Source organism: Anolis sagrei, chromosome X (assembly GCF_037176765.1).
Source record: "Anolis sagrei isolate rAnoSag1 chromosome X, rAnoSag1.mat, whole genome shotgun sequence".
NCBI classification, from domain to species: Eukaryota; Metazoa; Chordata; class Lepidosauria; order Squamata; family Dactyloidae; genus Anolis; species Anolis sagrei.
This window is the reverse complement of record NC_090034.1, coordinates 89,265,867-89,285,604: the sequence shown is the minus strand read 5'-3', so window position 1 is coordinate 89,285,604 and position 19,738 is coordinate 89,265,867. Positions and strand designations below refer to the sequence as shown.

At 43.0% G+C, this 19,738-nt stretch overlaps 1 protein-coding gene across 1 annotated transcript in view; it reads right to left on the bottom strand.

Annotated features, from left to right (window-relative positions):
• LOC132780217 (IgGFc-binding protein-like) overlaps window positions 1-19,738 on the bottom strand; it is a 31,047-nt gene that overhangs the window by 5,705 nt on the left and 5,604 nt on the right. Inside the window, exons 3-10 of the mRNA XM_060783797.2 lie at window positions 18,350-19,576; window positions 17,824-18,017; window positions 15,487-15,628; window positions 11,581-12,182; window positions 8,219-8,783; window positions 5,020-5,609; window positions 2,707-3,277; window positions 507-706 (exon numbers count right to left, since the gene is read on the bottom strand). Of these exons, the coding sequence (XP_060639780.2) occupies window positions 507-706; window positions 2,707-3,277; window positions 5,020-5,609; window positions 8,219-8,783; window positions 11,581-12,182; window positions 15,487-15,628; window positions 17,824-18,017; window positions 18,350-19,576 (4,091 nt within the window). The remainder of the gene's footprint in view (window positions 1-506; window positions 707-2,706; window positions 3,278-5,019; window positions 5,610-8,218; window positions 8,784-11,580; window positions 12,183-15,486; window positions 15,629-17,823; window positions 18,018-18,349; window positions 19,577-19,738) is intronic.

Genomic DNA, 19,738 nt, shown 5'->3' with positions numbered 1-19,738 from the left:
AGTTCCTTTGGGGTGACACTTTCTGCTGTTAAGAATTCAATGACTGCACGTTGCTTAAGTCGCATTGACCGACCGTCTGTGCAGGGTTCCACACTTCACTCTTTAACAACTCAACCATTCAATGCTAAGGCTTCCTGCCAAAATGGAACTGCAGAGGAGAGTCTATTGAACAAGCCAGTACCTGCTCATACCAGTACTGCCATCTGTTGAGGAGTTATGAAGGTGGAGGCATTACTTTTCATTCAACCCTCGTAATAAAATAACAAACATTGTTTAACCACTGAAATTCAGTCTAGGGCTGGTTTTACCAATGCTTACTTCAGATCAGTATTGATTAGAGCCCCTTGTAAGACTGTATTTTTTATGCACTTGGTGGATTTGTGCCAATGATTCAATATTTCCAAGACAGTCCATATAAAAATGAATGTGTATCCACTGTATGCCGTGAGCCATGTTGTCCCATCCAAACTAAGAATGGAGATATCAGATTGGACAGAAAGACTTACCTTGAGATAGAGTCCCTCATGTACACAGCCACACCTCTCAATAGGCACACAGGCCTCCCCATCAGACATATGGCCTTCATCACACTCACAGCCTTCAAAGCAATTCCTTGTGCACTGGATTCGAGTGGACAAACCGGCACAGCTAGTGTCACAGGGTGAAGAGCAAATCTCGTAATGGCTGTTGGGTGGGCAGGCGAGAGCTGCGGAAAGAATCAGGAAAGGCAATGAGGCAAAACCAGCTTTCATCCTAACTACAGGAGCCCCAGGTGGTGCAGTGTTTCGGCAGGGCTGAAGACTGACAGGTCACAGGTTTGAATCCGGGGAGAGCATGGATGAGCTCCCTCTGTCAGCTCCAGCTCCCCATGCGGGGACATGAGAGAAGCCTCCCACAAGGGTGGTAAAACATCAAAACATCTGGGAATCCCCTGGGCAACATCCTTGCAGACAGCCAATTCTCTCACACCAAAAACAACTTGCAGTTTCTCGAGTCGTTACTGATATGAAAAAAAAATCCCAACTACAGTGGATGAACTGAGATATGTGAAACGTGTTATTCACCACATATATATGAGGGTTGAATGAAAAATAATGCCTCCACCTTCGTAACTCCTCAACAGATGGCAGTACTGGTATGCAGCAGGTACTGGTTTGTTCAGTAGGTTCTCCTCTACAGTTTCATTTTGCCGAGAAGCCTTAGTATCGAACACTTGTGTTGTTAAAGTGCGAAGTATGGAGCCCTGTGCAGACGGTCAATCAATGCGACTTAAGCAACATGCAGTCACTGAATTCTTGACAGCAGAAGGGGTCACCCCAAAGAAGATTTATCAGAGAATGCAAGCTGTTTATGGTGATCGTGTTGATGTGAGTACTGTGTGTTGTTGGGAGCGTAAGTTTAAAGATGTTGAGGTGACACCTTCTGCTGTCAATGACTGCACGTTGCTCAAGTCAACTTGACCGACCGTCTGCACCGGGTTCCATACTTCGCAGTTTAACAACACAACCGTTCAATGCTAAGGCTTCCCATCAAAATGGTACTGTAGAGGAGAGTCTACTGAACAAGCCAGTACCTGCTGCATACCAGTACTGCCATCTGTTGAGGAGTTACAAAGGTGGAGGCATTACTTTTTATTCAATCCCCGTATATCCCATTTGATGTCAATGAACCAACTCTCATTGGGAACAGAACTGAATTCAGCCCAATATGAAAGTTTAATGGAATTACTTTCAGACATTTTGCTTTACCTCTCATGTACTATGTGGATTGTATAGTACGTATCTGTGTGGTAAGGGGTCTTTTCAAACACAGTGGCTGGGCTGAAGTGCGCACATTCAAACTCTTTAGGGAATAGTAATGTCAGAATCTTCATAGTCCAGCCTTTGTGATGAATAGAAATACGATCAATTTGCTTTGGTGTTTAAAATAGTATGTTTAAAATACTATGTCGGTACTGTAGTTCTGCCAACCTAGCAGTTCGAAAACATGCAAATGTGGGTAGATCAATAGGTACTGCTCCTGTGGGAAGATAAAGGTGCCCAAGGCAGTCATGCTGGCCACATGACCTTGGAGGTGTCTACGGACAACGCCGGGTCTTCAGCTTAGAAATCGAGATGAGCACCAACCCCCCAGAGTTGGACACAACTTGACTTAATGTCAGGGGAAAACCTTTACCTTTACCTTTACTATAGAATGAGAGAAATATAGCTTCGGAAAAATACAAGAGGCAAGAGATAGGAAACTCAGATAGGGAATTAGGAACATGGTAGAAAAGAACTTGGGAAGAATGAGTTGAAGAAAAGAAATGCGAATTAACAATGGACATGAAGCTTTAAACTTCAACTAACAATGGGGAGCCCTTGATGGCGCAATGGGTTAAACCCTTGTGGTGGCAGGACTGCTGACCGACAGGTTAGCAGTTCGAATTCACGGAGCAGGGTTAGGTCCCATCTCAGCTCTAGCTTCCCGTGTGGGGACATGAGAGAAGCCTCCCACAGGATGGTAAAACATCAAAACATCTGGGTGTCCCCTGGGCAATGTCCTTGCAGACGGCCAATTCTCTCACACCAGAAGTGACTTGTAATTTCTCAAGTCGCTCCTGACACACACAAAAAAATCCCTAACAATTCAGGCCGTGCATATATAACTCAGGTAGGTGCCTTAAAGCAAAAAGTGTGAAAATAATTTGGTTCTCTGAAAACCTACGGCAGAAAGAGGCTGTTCTCCAGGCTCCAATCTTGGCTCCAGATGCTTGACATGCAGTCACGTAGGCCTGAAGACTCCGACAGAGAGATTCTTCTCTCCCATCAGTCCTACACATGTCAAAGATACACTGCTTAAAGTACTCAGCAGGGCTCACAAAGGCATGACAATCTCTGAATGGCCCTGATTTGGACATGATCATTCCACAGGAGCTCTCAGCCTTGTATAGTTCAGTCTTGGTTGCCATACACGTGGGGCATCTCTCCCCACAGCCATCAGAGCAAATGGTACCATTTCCAGGGACCTTCCAAGAGGCCCCAAACTCTTCCATGTCTGGAGTGTGTTCTCCATTGGGCAGCATGAAATCATCACTCTTGTCTCCATTGAAGTTGCCTCCCAAGCCACACATGTGTCCCTGGTAATTGCTAGGCACAGACACATGAACGAAGGAAGAGGTGTCATAGAGGACCGTGACGCCAAAGGAGGATTGGACAACGATGTTATTCCCCTCCTGAGTGATCCAGAGTTTTCCATTCCCTTTGTTCACTGGCAGAGTATAAGACTCTCCATCAACCTACAACAACAACAACAAAACTTTATTTATATATCGCTCAATCTCCCCGATGGGACTCAGAGCAGTTTCCAAGTAACATCATCAATACATACAAAGAAACAGCATAAACATAAAATTAACAAGACAATATAAATATTAAAATCACAATGGCACATATATATTTAAAATAATACTGCCTGTTCAAGACAATTTAAAAGGCCGGGCTGAGGCTAGTGCAATTTGTAGAGGATCCAGGAAATTAGGTAGAGTCTATGGCTGTTCATTTCCGGGTCCTAATAGGAGGAGGTAACCTGGGTAATTGGTAGAAAAAGATATCGCCATAATCAGCAATATCTGGGGATGAGCTAGAATTAGTCGTTCTCAAAGGCTTGTTTAAACCACCAGGTCTTCAGGTTCTTATGAAAGGAGGGGAGGGATGGGGCCTGTCTTATTTCTCTAGGAAGGGTGTTCCAGAGGTGGGGGGCCACCACTGAGAAGGCCCTCTATCTCATCCCCACCAACTGTGCTTGTGACGGTGGTGGGAGCGAAAGGAGGGCCTCCCCAGAAGATCTCAAAGTTTGCGTCGATTCATAGAGGGAGATGCGATTGCAAAGATATGCGGGGCCCAAATTGTTTAGGGCTTTATAGGTCATAACCTGCACCTTGAATTTGGCTCAGCAGCTTATCAGCAGCCAGTGAAGCTGTTTTAAAAGGGGTGTTGTATTCTCCTTATAGTTTGCTCTAGTAAGGAGCCTGGCTGCCGCCCGTTGTACCAGTTGAAGCTTCCAGGCCATCTTCAAAGACAGCCCCACGTTGAGCGCATTGCAATAGTCCAATCTGGATGTAACCAAGTTTTGGACCACACTGGCCAAGTCAGACTTCATGGGGTATGGTCGCAGCTGGCACACGAGTTTGAGTTGTGCAAAGGCCCTCCCAGCCACTGCCAACACCTGAACATCAAGTGATAGCGTTGAGTCCAGTAGGACTCCCAAGCTACGGACCTGCACCCTCAGGGGGAGTGTAACCCTGTTGAGCACAGGTTGCCACCCAATAGCCCCACGACTGACCAGGATGACCTCTGTCTTGTCTGGATTAAGCTTCAATCTGTTAGCCCTCATCCAGTCCATCACAGCAACCAGACACTGGTTCAGGGTCTGGGAGGCTTCCTTAGAGTTTGGTGGAAATGCATACAGATGGCACCCAACTCCAAAACTCACCCAGGAGTTTCATGTAGATATTAAAAAGCATGGGTGATAGAATGGAACCTTGCAGGACCCCACAGGTCAAAGGCCATGGGTCCCAACAGGTATCCCCCAGCTTCACCAACTGGGAGTGACCCTCCAGGAAGGAGCGGAGCCACTGCAGAGCAATAACCCCAAGACCCATTCCAGAGAGCCGCCCCAGAAGGATACCATGGTCGATGGTATCGAAAGCCGCTGAGATATCCAGGAGAACCAACAGGGACACACTCCCCCTGTCAAGTTCTCTTCGGAGGTCATCCACCAAAGCGACCAAAGCTGTCTCAGTGCCATGGCCAGATCTAAAACCAGACTGCGATGGATCTAGATAATTGGTGTCATCCAAGAATCCCTGGAGTTGGGAGGCAACCACCTGCTTTACCAACCTTTACAAATGGTAAACAATATTATTTGGGAGATCATTTCTAGTCACACACAAATCTATGCTTCCACTATACACTTGACATTTCTATCAGTGGAATGGGTATAAAAGATCCTACTTGTTAGTTAATGTTAGATACATACCATAATCTTCCATTTCACTGTCCTCTCCAGTACAATGGTATATCCATGAATAGAGACCACAACCTCCTTTATGAGAATCAAGGGGTCACCATCAAGCTTCTCGTTCGCCACTGACACAGAGAAATCCACTACCTGTGGATCCTTGCTGCAGACTTTGGCTAAGATATAGGTGCAAGTGCCATGAAATGTAACAATTACCCCATCAAAGGATATATAATGAACACCTCCCAATGCTACCATAGTCCCATATCCAATGGGACGGCAACCCAGAATGCCATTCTCCAAAATGCAGATCTTATGAGATCCACAGGAGAATTGCTGGCAGTTGACAGTTCCATGATCCATGCATTGGCACTTCTCCTCACAGGAGGTGGAAGAGTAGAATTCTTCTCCCTTCTTGTAGTATCTGCCCTGATGCACACAGCCACATTCTGCCTGAGGGATGCATTGATCCCCACTGAGGAGGAATCCAGAATCACAAAAGCATCCTTCTACGCATGCCTCACATGTTTCTGAAGAGGCATTGTGACACATAGCAGGGCAGCTATTTCCACAGAGCTCATAGTGAGAATGCTGGGGACAGATAAGGCCTGGAAAGACAGAAAGAGGATCATTTGTTGCTATTTGAAATATAAATAAGATTGATCTGAAATGTCACAGAAGCTGCCTTATATCGAGTCAGACCACCAGTCCATCTAGTTCAATATTGTTGGAAATGCAACAACACTTAGCAGTGAAAAATGAAGCATGCCTCACAGTAGACAGTAGTAAGGGTTGCATAGTTTAAGTGACCTGAAGTGTCCTCCCTCCATGTCTATCTATCCTGACCCGTCTGTGATATAAAATGATGCCCTTAGAGATTTTTTTTTTGCCTCTTCTTTTCCCCATAATTCTTTTCTTGACTTTCTATAGTTATCTTAAGTCAAATTTATTATTAAACTAGCCGTCCCCTTCCACACGTTGCTGTGGCCCAGTCTGTGTATATGTGTTTTGTGTCTATATATGTATATATGTTTGTGTATATGTGTATAATATATGTGTGTTTGCGTGTGTGTGTGTGTGTGTGTGTATGTGTGTGTGTGTGTGTGTATATATATATATATATATGTGTGTGTGTGGTTTTGCAAAAAACACTGTAATGTATTTTTGTTTTTGGGTTTTTTTTGTTTTTAAGTCTTTTCTGCTGTGTTTTTCTGTGTTTTTATGATTGATGGTCACTCATTGGCCTGATAGGTGTATTGTGTCCAAATTTGGTGTCAATTCATCCAGTGGTTTTTGAGTTATGTTAATCCCACAAATGGACATTACATTTATATATAGAGAGTAGCTGTACCCGCCACGCATTGCTGTGGCCAACCTTTCCTCCCTCTTTCCTCCTTTCTTTCTCTCCTTCCTTTCCTACCTCTTTCCTTCCTTCCCTTTTTTCTTTCATTCTCTCCTTCCTTCCTTTCTCCTCTTCCTCTTCCTCTTCCCTTCCTTCCCTCTCCTTTTCTTTCCCTTCCTCTTTCTCCCCTTTTTTCCTTCTCTACCTATACTTGGACTGCAACTCCCAGCAGTCTTCCTGATCAATCTATCTACCTAACTATCTTATCTATCTATCTTATCTATCTATCTATCTATCTATCTATCTATCTATCTATCTATCTCCCTTATCTATCTGGTGGATTGTTGGGAGTTGCAGTCCAGGAAAAGGAAATTGGAAATTTGGATTGGAATACTCTCAAAGAAATCCAAGGAGAAGTAGGCTTGCAGCTTGGAAGCAGTGCATTTGGATCATCCTTTGCTCCCAAAGGGCCTGGTCTTGGGGATGCTGGGAGCTGTAGTCTGGAAGAGAGTGTGGACATGCTATTGTGTTTTGTTTTCTAGGGGGAGTTGTTTTTGCACATGTGCTATAGCGTGTTTTTGCTTTTTTTTTTTTGGCTTTTAAGTCCCTATCACAGGAGTTTGTGTGTGCGTGTGTCTGTCAGGAGTGATTTGAGAAACTGCAAATCGCTTCTGGTGTGAGAGAATTGGCCATCTGCAAGGACGTTGCCCAGGGGATGCCTAGATGTTTTGATGTGTTACCATCCTTTTGGGAGTATTCTCTCATGTACCCACATGAGGAGCTGGAGCTGATAGGGGGAGCTCATCCAAGCTCTCCCTGGATTCACACCTGCAACCTGTCTGTCTTCAGTACTGTTGGCACAGGGGTTTAACCCACTGCGCCACCAGGGATTCCTATCACAGGAGTTAAAACAAAGGGATTGGTTAGGGACCTTGCACAGTCTCCCTATAGTTTTACCTGTCCTGTCCCCATCCAAATATAAACAAGGCTTATTATTAGGCTTGTGTACAGATTCAGTTTGGTTGGTTCCCTTTGGCTAATCCATCTTGTTCAGCCGGCCGTAACGGTAAGGGCTCAGCAGCCGTGATTTTATTTTTTGCCGAAACGGGCTGCGCTGCAGCCAATCATGGCTCCTACTCTCCTATTCAGCATCATGCGGTGTGAAAAGAGGCTGCCGCATGCTTGCGTAGGGTTTCCCTATGAGCCCTGCCTGTTGGGCCAATCAGAATAGAAGAACATTGTGATGTATCTTACACACACTATGTCTATTTAATAGGGTGAGCACCTCCATTGCTCTTAGTTGCGCCCTGGCTCTAGAGATGTGCTTCAGTCCAATTGCCTTGCCGCTCGCTCTCAACTTAATTTTTGGCCTGGCCTCTCTCTAGCACTGAATCTTTTCAATTTTCTTTTATTTTCCTTTAATTTTTTGATCTTTTTATTTAGTGGAACAGCGAGTTGGAAAAGTGTGGGGCGGGTGTGTTGGGTTCGCGCACATGTGCATTTGGGGACTTGGGAGAAAGAAAGAACATTTCTTTGCTTTTGGTGTGCTTTTCTTTAAAAAATATTTGGGTGGCTCTGAGAGCCTTGGGTCACCCTTTAGCTTCCTTTTCTCCTCCCCTCCTCTCCTTCAGAAAATACTGTAACATATAATGAAACAGGCTCAATTTAGAAAGAAGGATGTCTTTTTCTGCAGTTAACCCATCCTTTCCTGTAACAATATTTCCTTAGAGGTGCATGCAAAACATGTCATAAAGGATCGTCACATGCTGTGAGAAAAAAAGATATATTTTATCAATTAAGGGAGCACTTCCTCTAAAATCATTCAAAGCAAATCATCTAGTTGAACTCCATGATGCAGTAAGCAACAATACTTACTGCAGAAAGAAGCTGACCTCCACTGCCCAATCTGAATACCAAGATTATGGCATGCTGTCACATAGGCAGTGATGGCAGTGCAGAGTATGGCACGGTGACCCTTGTATGCACAGGTGTCAAAGACACAATCTTCAAAGTAGGACGTTGGGTCAATGGCTGCATGACATGGTCCGAATGGCCCATCCATTCTAACAAGGATCCCACAAAACTTGTCCTCCTTATAGATCTGTTTTTCTGTTTCCTGGCATACCGGACAATCAGATATACATCCTCCTGAGCACCCTGGGGTCTCCTTCAGCTTCCAGCTGTTTGCAAATTGGATTTCATCATTGGCTTCAGTACCATCCTTCATGGCAAAATCATCACTGGGATCCTGATTGGCATTGCCACAGAGCCCACAGACAGCATTGGCATAGGTTCTGGGAAGAATGACCCTGGCATAGCTGTACCAGTCAAAGCTGACTTTCAGATCAAAGTCTGTTTTGATGAAACCATGGACTCCACTGATGTAGACTGTGATTTTATTTTCATAGAAGAAAGGTAGGTCGACAAAGATTCCATTGACCTGAAAAACATAAAGAAAAACATAAACAACAGAGAGGAAACAATCAGGGACATCTAATCACCTCTCAACAAAAGATTGCCCCGGGGCACTAACAAGCCACACCAAACAACTGCCAGGCCATCAAATGCTAATCAAGGTGGTCAGTTGAAACATTCACACCTAGTTCCAACAGACAAGAGTTCTCTGGTCATTCCACAGATATATAAACCCATGTTCCTAGTTCCAACAGACGTCACAACCTTTGAAGATGTTTGCCATAGATGCAGGCGAAATGTCAGGAGAGAATGCCTCTAGAATATGGCCATATAGCCCGAAAAAAACCTATAACAACCCAGTGATTCTGGCCACGAAAACCTTCAGCAATACATAAAGAAGACTCTTAGTGCATTTATGAAGGGGATGGATTTGTTTTTACTAGCATTAGTTCTTGAACTAAGAGCAAATCTACAAGAGCAGGAAGCTCTAGTAGATGCCAAAGATTCTATCATTAGGCCCTCTTCCTGAACTGTGTCAGTGATGGGAGCAGAATCCATATTATCCAGTCAGACTGAACCCAGTTCAGCCTTGCTGGAGAGTTCCCCTTTACCTTTGTTACTGTTTATTGTTCTACTGGTGGCCAGAAAGCTCCAAATAGTTCCTAGCCCTTGCTTTTTACAAATGCAAACTACATCAAAGGTGCCAGGCATCTTGGAGAGGGAAGGAGCAAAGAAGGGGGTGATCCCTCTCTTTCCCCAACCTTCTTCTCTGAGTCATACAGTGACTTTATTAGCATCAGCAAAGGTGATGAGCAATTGCTAGGAGCTCTCCGATCACCACTAGGCCAACAGATAGCCAGATGGGCATCAGGACAGAGGGACTGTTTCGTGATCAAAAGTGGACCAATTGTTCACACATATCCTGAACTGTGGGGCTACTCTGGATCTTTGGAGACATTTCAGAGCATTCCCTGACTTTCCCAGACATGGGGCACAATTGCGTTAAGCAGTTGTGTCCCACTTAGTTTGTCTTTTGGATGCCATGGGAATGATTTTCATTCACCCCAGCATATTTGACCAGACTCGGTATGCCCTAGATCGCTACTTCTTAAACTGTGGATCCTAACTCCAAATAGGGTCCCTTGTTTCAGTAAATGGTTTACTTTTATACCTGCTTATATAACTATATACCTGGGATCATGGAAAAAATTCTTGGGCCAAAAAAGTTGCAAGTAGAAAAGTTTAAGAAGCCCTGTCCTAGAGGAACAATGAATGCTGTATATAGTGGGCTTACCTCTCTTGGGATCTCATCATACAGATGACCTCCCCCCACCCCATCTTGTTCTATTTCACTAGCAATTGCTGCCAAAACCGCAGGTGTGCGGGGTGCCTTGTGGCACATTGTGTACCCCCCCTTTCCCCATCAAAAGGAGGGAACAGGGCAAGGCACGTTGGTGTCCTATGCCTGTCCCCATCAGATGGGGAAAATGGAGAACAACACAGGTAGCTCCACTGGAACTACCCTAAACACTACTTACTAGGGCTGGGCGGTTTCGTTCGTTAATTTCGTAATTCGTTAATAATTCGTATTTAAAGTAGCTTACGATCCAATATTGAACCATTCAGGAGCAACTAAAAATCGAAACGAATTTTTCAATTCATTTCGTAATTGTTTCGTAATTGTTTCGAAATCGTTTCGAGATTGTTTCGAAATCGTTTCGAAATTGTTTCGTTATTATTTCCGTATGTCTGGTGCAAGTTTTATAGTTGTTGTTTGTTTTATCAGTGATAAAAAAATAAATTATCACACCAACAGTCAACAACAGAGGGAGAGGGAAGCTTCAGAAGTTCCCCCTGTCCCATTTGGAGGTTTTTTTAGCGTATTGCGCAATCGCGTCCACCATTAACGAATCGATTCGTTATTGTTTCGAAATTGTTTCGTAATTTCCGAAATTTTGTATATATCAAACTTTTTTAAAGGAAAATTTTGGAATTTTTTAAAAAAACGAAACGCAAAAACCCCTTAAAAACGAATCGAGTTTAGAAACAAATTTTTCCGTGGTTGCCCAGCCCTACTACTTACCTAGCATCGTTGATGAGGAAGCGTCTTGCAATGCTTCCTCACCACTTTGGGGATGAATGGGGCATGGCCAAGTCAGTGTCATGTGATGGCACTCGGTAGACCCTGTTCCCAAGTGTAACAAGGGATCAAGAGCCCCAAGTGTTTGGTCTAAGCTAGAGAAGATGATTGCTTACATGTTGCACCATCAGAAGCACAGGGAGAAAAAAAAGGATCACATGAGCAGAAGCATTTATTCTGAGGTTAAGAAATGAGCATCCTCATAGTAGGGAAACTTCCTGATAGAGAATTTTGAATAGAATTTTTTGTAGGTGAACATCTCAAAGTATTGCAGAAGAAATACTCTATAGATAACAACACATTTTTTGAATGCAAAAATGCACGAACATGTGGTTTTGCACAGAAAAAGGTGGGTTTTTGTTTGTTTATTTGGCAGAAACACCCCCATTCTCTTTCTCACATATTTAGAATTGTCCATTTTGAACATCTGAAAAGGGATTGTGTCTTTATGTGTGTCTATTATGTTTCCTATTTCAAAGAAGCCGTGCTCCCTTATCCCTGTAAGTGTGTGATAAAATGTATTAACAAGTTCCCCATCTTAAAACTACTCAATTTTCCCCACATAAAGAAATGACTCACATGCATTGACAGTGACAGGATGTCAGGTGGCGGACTCACAAACTGAACTCATAGTTTGAAGTCCTACATTTCCTATCTTCTCTTTTTTTTCCAGCAAACCTACCTGAATCTTGTTTGGGTACTCTTGGCTCAGACTGATGGTCATGTTGTACACCTCCAGAGTCACCAATTTAGTGAAGGACACTGCTTTGTTGCCTCGGTTGTTATTCTCCACGCTGACCAAAAATGGGGTGAGGGTAGGATCTTTTGAGCAGAGCCCCACCATCTGGTAAATACATGTTCCCATGAAATCATATTTCTTCCCATCGAAGGTGGTGTAGTGAGGATCTCCAGATCCTATACAGGTATAATGCTTGAGGGCATGACAGCCCCGTATTCCATTGACCACCATACACTTCTTGTTGCCTTTGCAGGAATCTTCTTGACACACAACCTTGCCTAATGTGGGGTCACACTTACAGAGAGTATGACAGTCTTCGTCATCCCAGAACTCCTCCTTTGCCTTGTAAGTTGTACCTTGATAAGTGCAGTTGCAGGTCTCCACTGGGACACATTCACCAGCACTAAGCACGTAGTCCTTGTTACATTGGCAGGTGGGAACACAGGTATCATTGCACGTCAAGGGAGCAGTGCGGTCAGAACAGGTTGCAGGGCAAGCAGTTCCACAGGCCTCGTAGTGGCTGTTCTCAGGGCAGGTTAAAGGGACTGGAATAGGATTGGAGTGAAAAAAATATAAAATCCGCTCACATGAATTCTCATTATAGCATTCATTACAAAGATAAACCTCCACATGCATAAATTGAAAATTAATATCTAAATGCTAAGATCTTTGTAATGATGATTGTCACCCCAATACTTCTTTAATTCATATTATTCTATTATCACAGCAAACACCAGTCACAGCCAAGAACAGCCAAAGATTCAAACATCTGTCTCCAAATATGACTTTTGCCTTATTTATGGAGCAACACAGGATAATGATATGGGAATATTTAAGGCAAACCTCAACTCATTCTTTCAACATCTCTGGGTTTGCTTTTGAGTTATATGCTCAGAATGGGAAGACAATGCAGTTTCCCACCACTAAATGGGAAGATTTTAGAAGAAACACTATAGTATAAATCCTAATTTTTAGCTCTCAGTAGATTTACAGAGAAAATATAGTGAACTGGCACAAGTTATAGGATACTGGGAGATTAGGGTTCAAATCCTATTTAGAGAGGATTGTGGGATTGCCTGCGGGATTTCCTGGGGCTCGAAGTGATGTTTCTCTCTCTGAGAAATCTGACTTGGAAAGTACAGGCCTTTAAGGTCAGTCAGAGGAGCCAGAAACTGCAACATTCGCTAAGGAGTTGGCCGAAGAGATACAGAGGCTTTCAGGAGAAAACACCTGGAATTATGGAGATCAAAAAGGTCTTTGTTTACAGATCAGAGCAGAAAACAGGCATCATCTGAGCGCTTATGTGGGAAGGTTGGGGAGAGATTTCATGGGCAAAAAAACATGACTTCAGGGGTGCCTATTAATTAGCACTAATTAGAGTTAGTTCAGGCAACATAGCACTCAAGTCAGAAGCTAGGTTTGAGTTCTCTGGTTCTTGCTTCAAGTCAAGCCTTTGGTTTTGGATTTCAGTTTCCTGGAAGTATTCTATATTCTTGCTTTTATATTCTTGCTCAAGTTTTAGTAAGTATACCTTTTGCTTGTGGACTTATGCTGTACTTGTGACCTTTAGGCTATTCCTGGACTGTGTTACTTTGGGTGGATCTGCATGAGACATTTGGATTACTGTTTAGATTATCATCTATTTATTGCTAAACCTTTTTAGTTTATAAATTTACCTTCTCTGTTCCTGCTTTTTTGCCTATACTTTTAATGTGTACTCATTCTGTACTCTTGCGGGGTGCTGTGGTCATAGGGGTTCCCAGGCCTGGAGTGCAACAGTAATGGAAACTCACTGGAAACTTTATCACACAGAAGTGGGGGAAAGGGCATAGTAGCAGCAAGGTTACTTTTCATTTTGGTCCCAATCACATGACCTTGTGTGCTACTCATTGCTGGTCTGCCATCACCTCTCAATAAATTCACCCCTGCTATTGATGGGACAAACCCATCAATAGCACCTGATCATATCAGGATTGTGGGATGTTCTGATGCAATGATCTCACAGTGCTTCTGTGCTGGCATGCCGGCACAGAAGTGATGTCCGGGAATAGGATTATCCTGCTCGTACGCTCTCCCCCACTCCTTTCCACAGATAAAAAAGAGACTGTGAAGTGTGTGTATAATTTTTGCAGCTATGAAACTGCAGAAAGGTAGAGTTTTCTCCCCAACAAAGAACCTGGCAACAGGACTCTGGGAGAAGCAAAGTTGAAGAATTACAGGAGTGCAGGAAGTGTTGGGATTCAACCCCACACGGCCCAAGTCCTCAGTGAGGAACAGTTTAGTTAGCTTACAATAGTTTATGGGTTTTCCTTCCCCCATGTCTCCTGTGTGACATTTGGGAATCTATCAGTTTCTCCTGTCCTCTCTGTTTCTGCTCTCATTCTGATTGATTGTTTAAAATGGATACTTTTCTACGGCAAGCCTTTCAAAATCTGACTTCAGTTTTCTTACAGCTTAGTATGTGCTGTGTGCTTTGAGATCTCTCTCTGCTTGTATGTCAGAGAGATGTAGTGTTTGGTGTTTTCCCCTCTCTTTGAAATCTTAGAAGAAATGGATGTTAGAGTAGCTCAGACTCAGTTCTTTACCATTAAGAAATGCAGTTATTATTTATTATTGTAATTAAACCATTTGAGATTTTTAAGATTGGACTCTATCTCTTTGCCTGCCTCAGCTCTTAATTCGTTACAGCCATATGACATGGCACTTCATGCTCTGCTCCCTAATGAGCTAATTCTCAACTTTTGTATGCTGTTTGTGCCGTCACACCCAGACCCTATAAAAATAAAACTAAGATGTGCTTCTTTCTTTGTCTGGGCGGACCGTGAGGGTCTTTCTTTAGAAGCTTGAGATTCCCAGCAACTGAGGCTACTACAGGTTTTGAATACCAAAACAGAATATTTATTTCTCAAAATCCTTGCAGACTTGGCACAGGTTGGCAAAGTTACAAACAAAACAGTCAATTGGTGAAACCATAGACATGTTCTTTCTTTCCTTCTTTGCTCTAGTCGCTGAGTTGCCCTCCTCCAAATGGCAGAAGAAATCCTGAGATCTTTTTAGCCCAGCCCTGAGCGACTATCTTTTAGAAAGCATAGGCCTTCCCTATTCCAGCCTAAGGTTAGTTTGGAGAGGAAGCAAAAAGAGCTCAATAACTATCTCAATAGTCCTCTATACTAAATAGCTCAATTAAAACTCAATTGGACCCAATATTACTCAATCACTATTCTATCTATCTATCTATCTATCTATCTATCTATCTATCTATCTCAATTAGCTTCTTTATCTATATAACTCAATCAGCTTCTCTATCTAAATAACTCAATCGTACTTACAATGATTTTTTCAGAGCTATCTGGCTGGCCTAGCAGCACATCTGAGGCTTTTCTTTAAAACGAAAAGGAGGCAGAGGAGATTCCAAAATGGAGATCTCAACCCTAGGAAAAAAGGCGGTCCCTAGACCCAAAGAGATACTTTCTAAACCAATAAGCTGCAAAAAAGGCCTGCAGGCTGGCTTTCCAGCTTCTGATAATGTTAACTTTCAGAGTGCAGCTAAGATTGTAGTAACCCTGGGGAGATGCAAAAGAATGCTATCCCATACAACTAAAAGGCAAATGAAAACCATGCTCCTGGAAGACGGAACACTGTTTGTTTTTGGAGGCTCTGCTTTATTTTAGGGTAGTTGTCCCTAACAGGAAGGTGATTACTATACATGAAAGGTAAACAATATTGTAAAAAGGAAGATGATTTTTTTGCAGAAGGTCCACAGAAGTGGTATTTGAATTTGAGCTGGTGTACTCTCAGACAATATATACACACAAACATATATTCTAGGCAATGTAAATTTCTTCTTACCATTGGAAACACAACTTAGGGCTCCTTTTTTCAAATCACAAGTCTCATTGGCACCACAGCTGTGAGTCTCACATATCAGACCCTGTTCTGGGATGCAGATGCAAATCTCCTGGCACTCATTCAGCAGAAATGTTTCATTGGGCTGGTATAAGGTTTAGAAAACAAGTCGTTAAAGCAATAGAATTATAGCAGACTCCAAATCTAAACCACTAAGATCTCATGAAAACATGTAGGTCTGGATGACAAAAGAACCCACACTACTGTTCAGATTATCTCTTGCTACTGGATGTAAAACTACTTCTAAATAAGAACAGAAAGAACAAACGTTTCACTTTCTTTAGCAGTTGAATTCTTAAAATATCAAGTTTTTTACATCTAAACCCTAAAGAAATTTGTGAGATTGGAGCTGTTGTAGTAGAGTGTGCTGGTCAAGCTACAACTGGTAGTAGAAGGGGTAAGAGGGCTGCTCAGGTGTTGGAACAAGAGCAGCAGAGGAAACGAATTAGGGAGATATTCATGACACCTACAGATACTGATTCATTCGAAGGTTTCTCAGATTCTGAAATGGAGGAGGAGGGAGACGGGAGTAGAGGTTTGAAGCGGGTTACTCGGGAGCAAGAGTCAGATGAAGAACGGGAAAGGAAGTAGATCCATGAAATACTTAATGCTCCAACTGAGGAGGAAGATTTTATGGGATTAACGGGTAGTGATGGGACTGGGAGTGATAACGGAGAGGAGGATGGGCTGGATTGGACCCGTGTGCAAGAGATCAGGGACATATGTACACAACCAACATCTAGTGATGAGTTTGAAGGGTTTTCGGGAGACTGGCAACCTGGTAATACATGGGGTGATCTAAGTCATGATAGACGCTGGAAAAGTTGGAGGGATGGGTGGTGGCGAGCAGCTGTGGAAGCTAAGGCAGCTGAGAGTGATGAAGACAGGATGGAGAGCAGTTCATCATCCGATAATGAGTTATAGGATAAAAGAAGGTATCAAACATTGGGGACTTTGTAGTAGGCAAAGTGTTGTATTCGTGCTTGGGACTTTGTTGCTGCCATTACTCTTGACTTGGGTCCTGGGACTGCAGATTGCTGTTACCATGCTTCTACAGACTGGAATCTCATAAGTGCTGACTTCAACTCCTGTTTTGATTCCGGATTGTTTTTGGACGACAACATCTTCTGCTTTTGGACGTGTTTTGACTTGGGACTGTTTCTTGACAATGATTTTGCTTGCTTCCACCTTGTTTCCTCATACTTATTGAACTCTGTGATTTTGAAGCAGTTTGCTAGAACTTTTTGTTATCCCGGATTATATTCCAGTAAAATCCGGATTATCCGCTACATTTTGTTTTTTGCACAGCAGTTGCTGTAGTCTTTTTAGTTATGAGTTAAGTGTTTCTAAGCTATTTTTGTTGTGTTAATAAACATTGTTTGGACCTTTATTTTGTGTCTGGCTCCTTTAAGGCATCTGGTTCATGACAGGAGCTCCTGGTACAATGAGTTAAACCCTTATGCCGGCAGAACTGTTGACCAATAGGTCAATGGTTCAATTTTATTTTATTGTATTTTATATTGGGTTTACTTTTATGTATGTTTTTTGGCACTTTGTGCTGTCTCTAAGCCACTCTGGGCCCTTCAGGGAGATGGTGGTGGGATATAAAAATAAATTTGTTGTTGTTATTTGAAACACAAGAAACACAAGATCACTCTGCTAGCTATTGTATTGGATTACATGTTGGACACTTCCCAAGCATCTAGGGCTGTATGATGTATCGGCAAATGCTGACACAGATCCAAGGATTATCATTTTGAGTATCAAACATGTGATACAGCACTTAATCTTCTAATCTTAAAAATACTGGCAGTAGAGTTAGGCTCCTACTTAAGCTTGGGAGCCCCCGGTGGCAGGACTGCTGATTGGCAGGGTGAGCTCCCATCTGTCAGCTCCAGCTTCCCATGTGGGGACATGACAGAATCCTCCCACAGGATGGTAAAACATCCCTGGGCAACATCCTTGCAGGTGGCCAATTCTCTCACACCAAAAACAACTTGCAGTTTCTCAAGTCGCTCCTGACACACACAAAAAAGCACAAAAACAAAAAACTTAGGCCTGGATTCTGCACAAGGGCAAAGGTGGGATATAAATAAAACAAAACTGAATATTTATTGAAAGACAGAAATGTAGATCACAGTTGCTTGCAATAGCCATTGGAATGAATGTAGCAAAGTCACACAGGGGTGCTCAGAAGAAGAAATAGATTATTTGACCCCTTGGAAATATCCTGAAAATATGGGGGGAAAACAGAAGTTGGGGTCCTGAATACCAGCCTACCTTGAGTTGGCCTGCATTCACAAAGCACCCACAGTTCTCAGGAGGAACACAGCTAACGCCATCAAAGAGGAAGCCATCATCGCACTGGCAGCCTGCAGAGCAGGATTGTGGGCATGGATCTGTGTATCCGGCACATCTGCTGGAGCAGAGATTGGCACAGTCTTCATGGTGACTATTAGCTGGACAGCTGGGGGCTAAATTAGTAGATGGCATACATGTTAGAAAGTAAACAATGAACTTCCAGTCATTTCTGATCTATCACAGCCTGAAGGTCAGCATATCACAGGATTTTTGGCAAATTCTGAAAAAGTTAAGGGAGTCTCTGACTTGCCCAGCCTAACCTAGTAGATTTCATAGCCAGGGATGGATTCAAACTCTAGTTGTAATCCAATGCTCAAATCGCTACACTATGCAGTTCTGATCAAAACGGGGAAAAAGTTGATTTGAGTAAATTCTTTTGCGTTATTTTTGATTGGTATTCCTTAACCCTTAAACTGAATTTTGAAATACAAACGAGAATACTTACAGGGGGAGGAACAAAGTGCCACAGTTCCATAACCATCTCGTTCTGATAGTCCAATGAGGAAGAGTCCAAAAGGAGTGCTTGGGTGCTCTAGGGAGGCGGAGGCTGCTCTTCTGCCCAAGTTGTGCTCAGCCCAAGAATATTCTGTGCCAGGAATTGGTTTCCAATGGATGTTCTTGGTGACCTTTTGGTTTAGCGTGATTTCACCGGACTCTTGGGTTTTGGCTAGGATGACAGCATAATTATCAAACGAACTCATTCCATCGATATGATATGAGTTGCAATAGCTTGTAACAGGGGGGATGTTGAGGAGGAATGGGTCATATAATCGACTTCCTCTTACAGACCCAGTGAAATAAAAAAGGACCTGGACACCATGGTCAGCCAATATATAAAGTGGCCGAGAGGGCCAAACATTTAGCTCGATAACCTCCCCAGTTTCCATTTGGTAAGAGGCTTTGTTTGGCCCAGATTGGGAAGACATGGAAGTACGCTGAGAAGCAGTTACATACACAATGTCGAAACGCCTCTGGAAGGATAGAGGAGGGACGAGGAACATTGTTCCCCAGCTGGAAACAGGCAAGAGCTGTTCAATGACATGGTCACAATGTGTGTGCTTCATAGCACAGCTATGCCCACTCAAGACAGCCACTGTTGCATTGGATTCAACCTGGGTGCCTGATAAATCATCTGAGCTTTGAATCTGGATGGTTTGAAAGGCTTGAAGGTCAACTGTCAGTCTGTCCCCTGCAAAGTAAACCTTTTCTTTAAATCTCACTGTCCCTTGCAGTCGAATATCAACTCTAGTAGGAACTCCATGGGCAACAACTGCAAATTCCTTGAATGTATTCTGCATGTTGCCCTCTGGAGTTACCACGTAATACAGTGTTCCTAATTGATGCAATGGGTACACGACTGTGGCACCAGTTGTGTAATCCTTATTATTGTGGGAGAAAACAGAGATCTCTTTGTCTGCTTCGATCCAAATGGTCTTGTCAGAGATGTCGCTTTGCAAGATCTCCAGGGATTTTGGAAGTTCAATGGGAAATGTTTGTCCTTTGGTGATAAAAATGGTTTTCTGTACCATTTTGTTTGCTGTCACTGTGACGTTGGTTTCAGGGTGATATCCAGTGATGAACAGCACAAACTTGGGATTGCGTTGGTTTTGATTTAAATTGGTTAGGAAGGCGGTGACAAATTTCTTTCCAAGGGAACTTGATAAACATGGTCCTAAAAGGAAAGACAAAAGGAAGGAAGGGAGAAATAACATCAACAAAACAATCTTAAAATACAGAGGAGGCTGATGTCAATGAAGCAATGAATCCACTTTGGGTTTCAGTGTGAACTTTAGAGAAATGCAATATGTTGGCTATGAGGGGCATTCATTAAAGA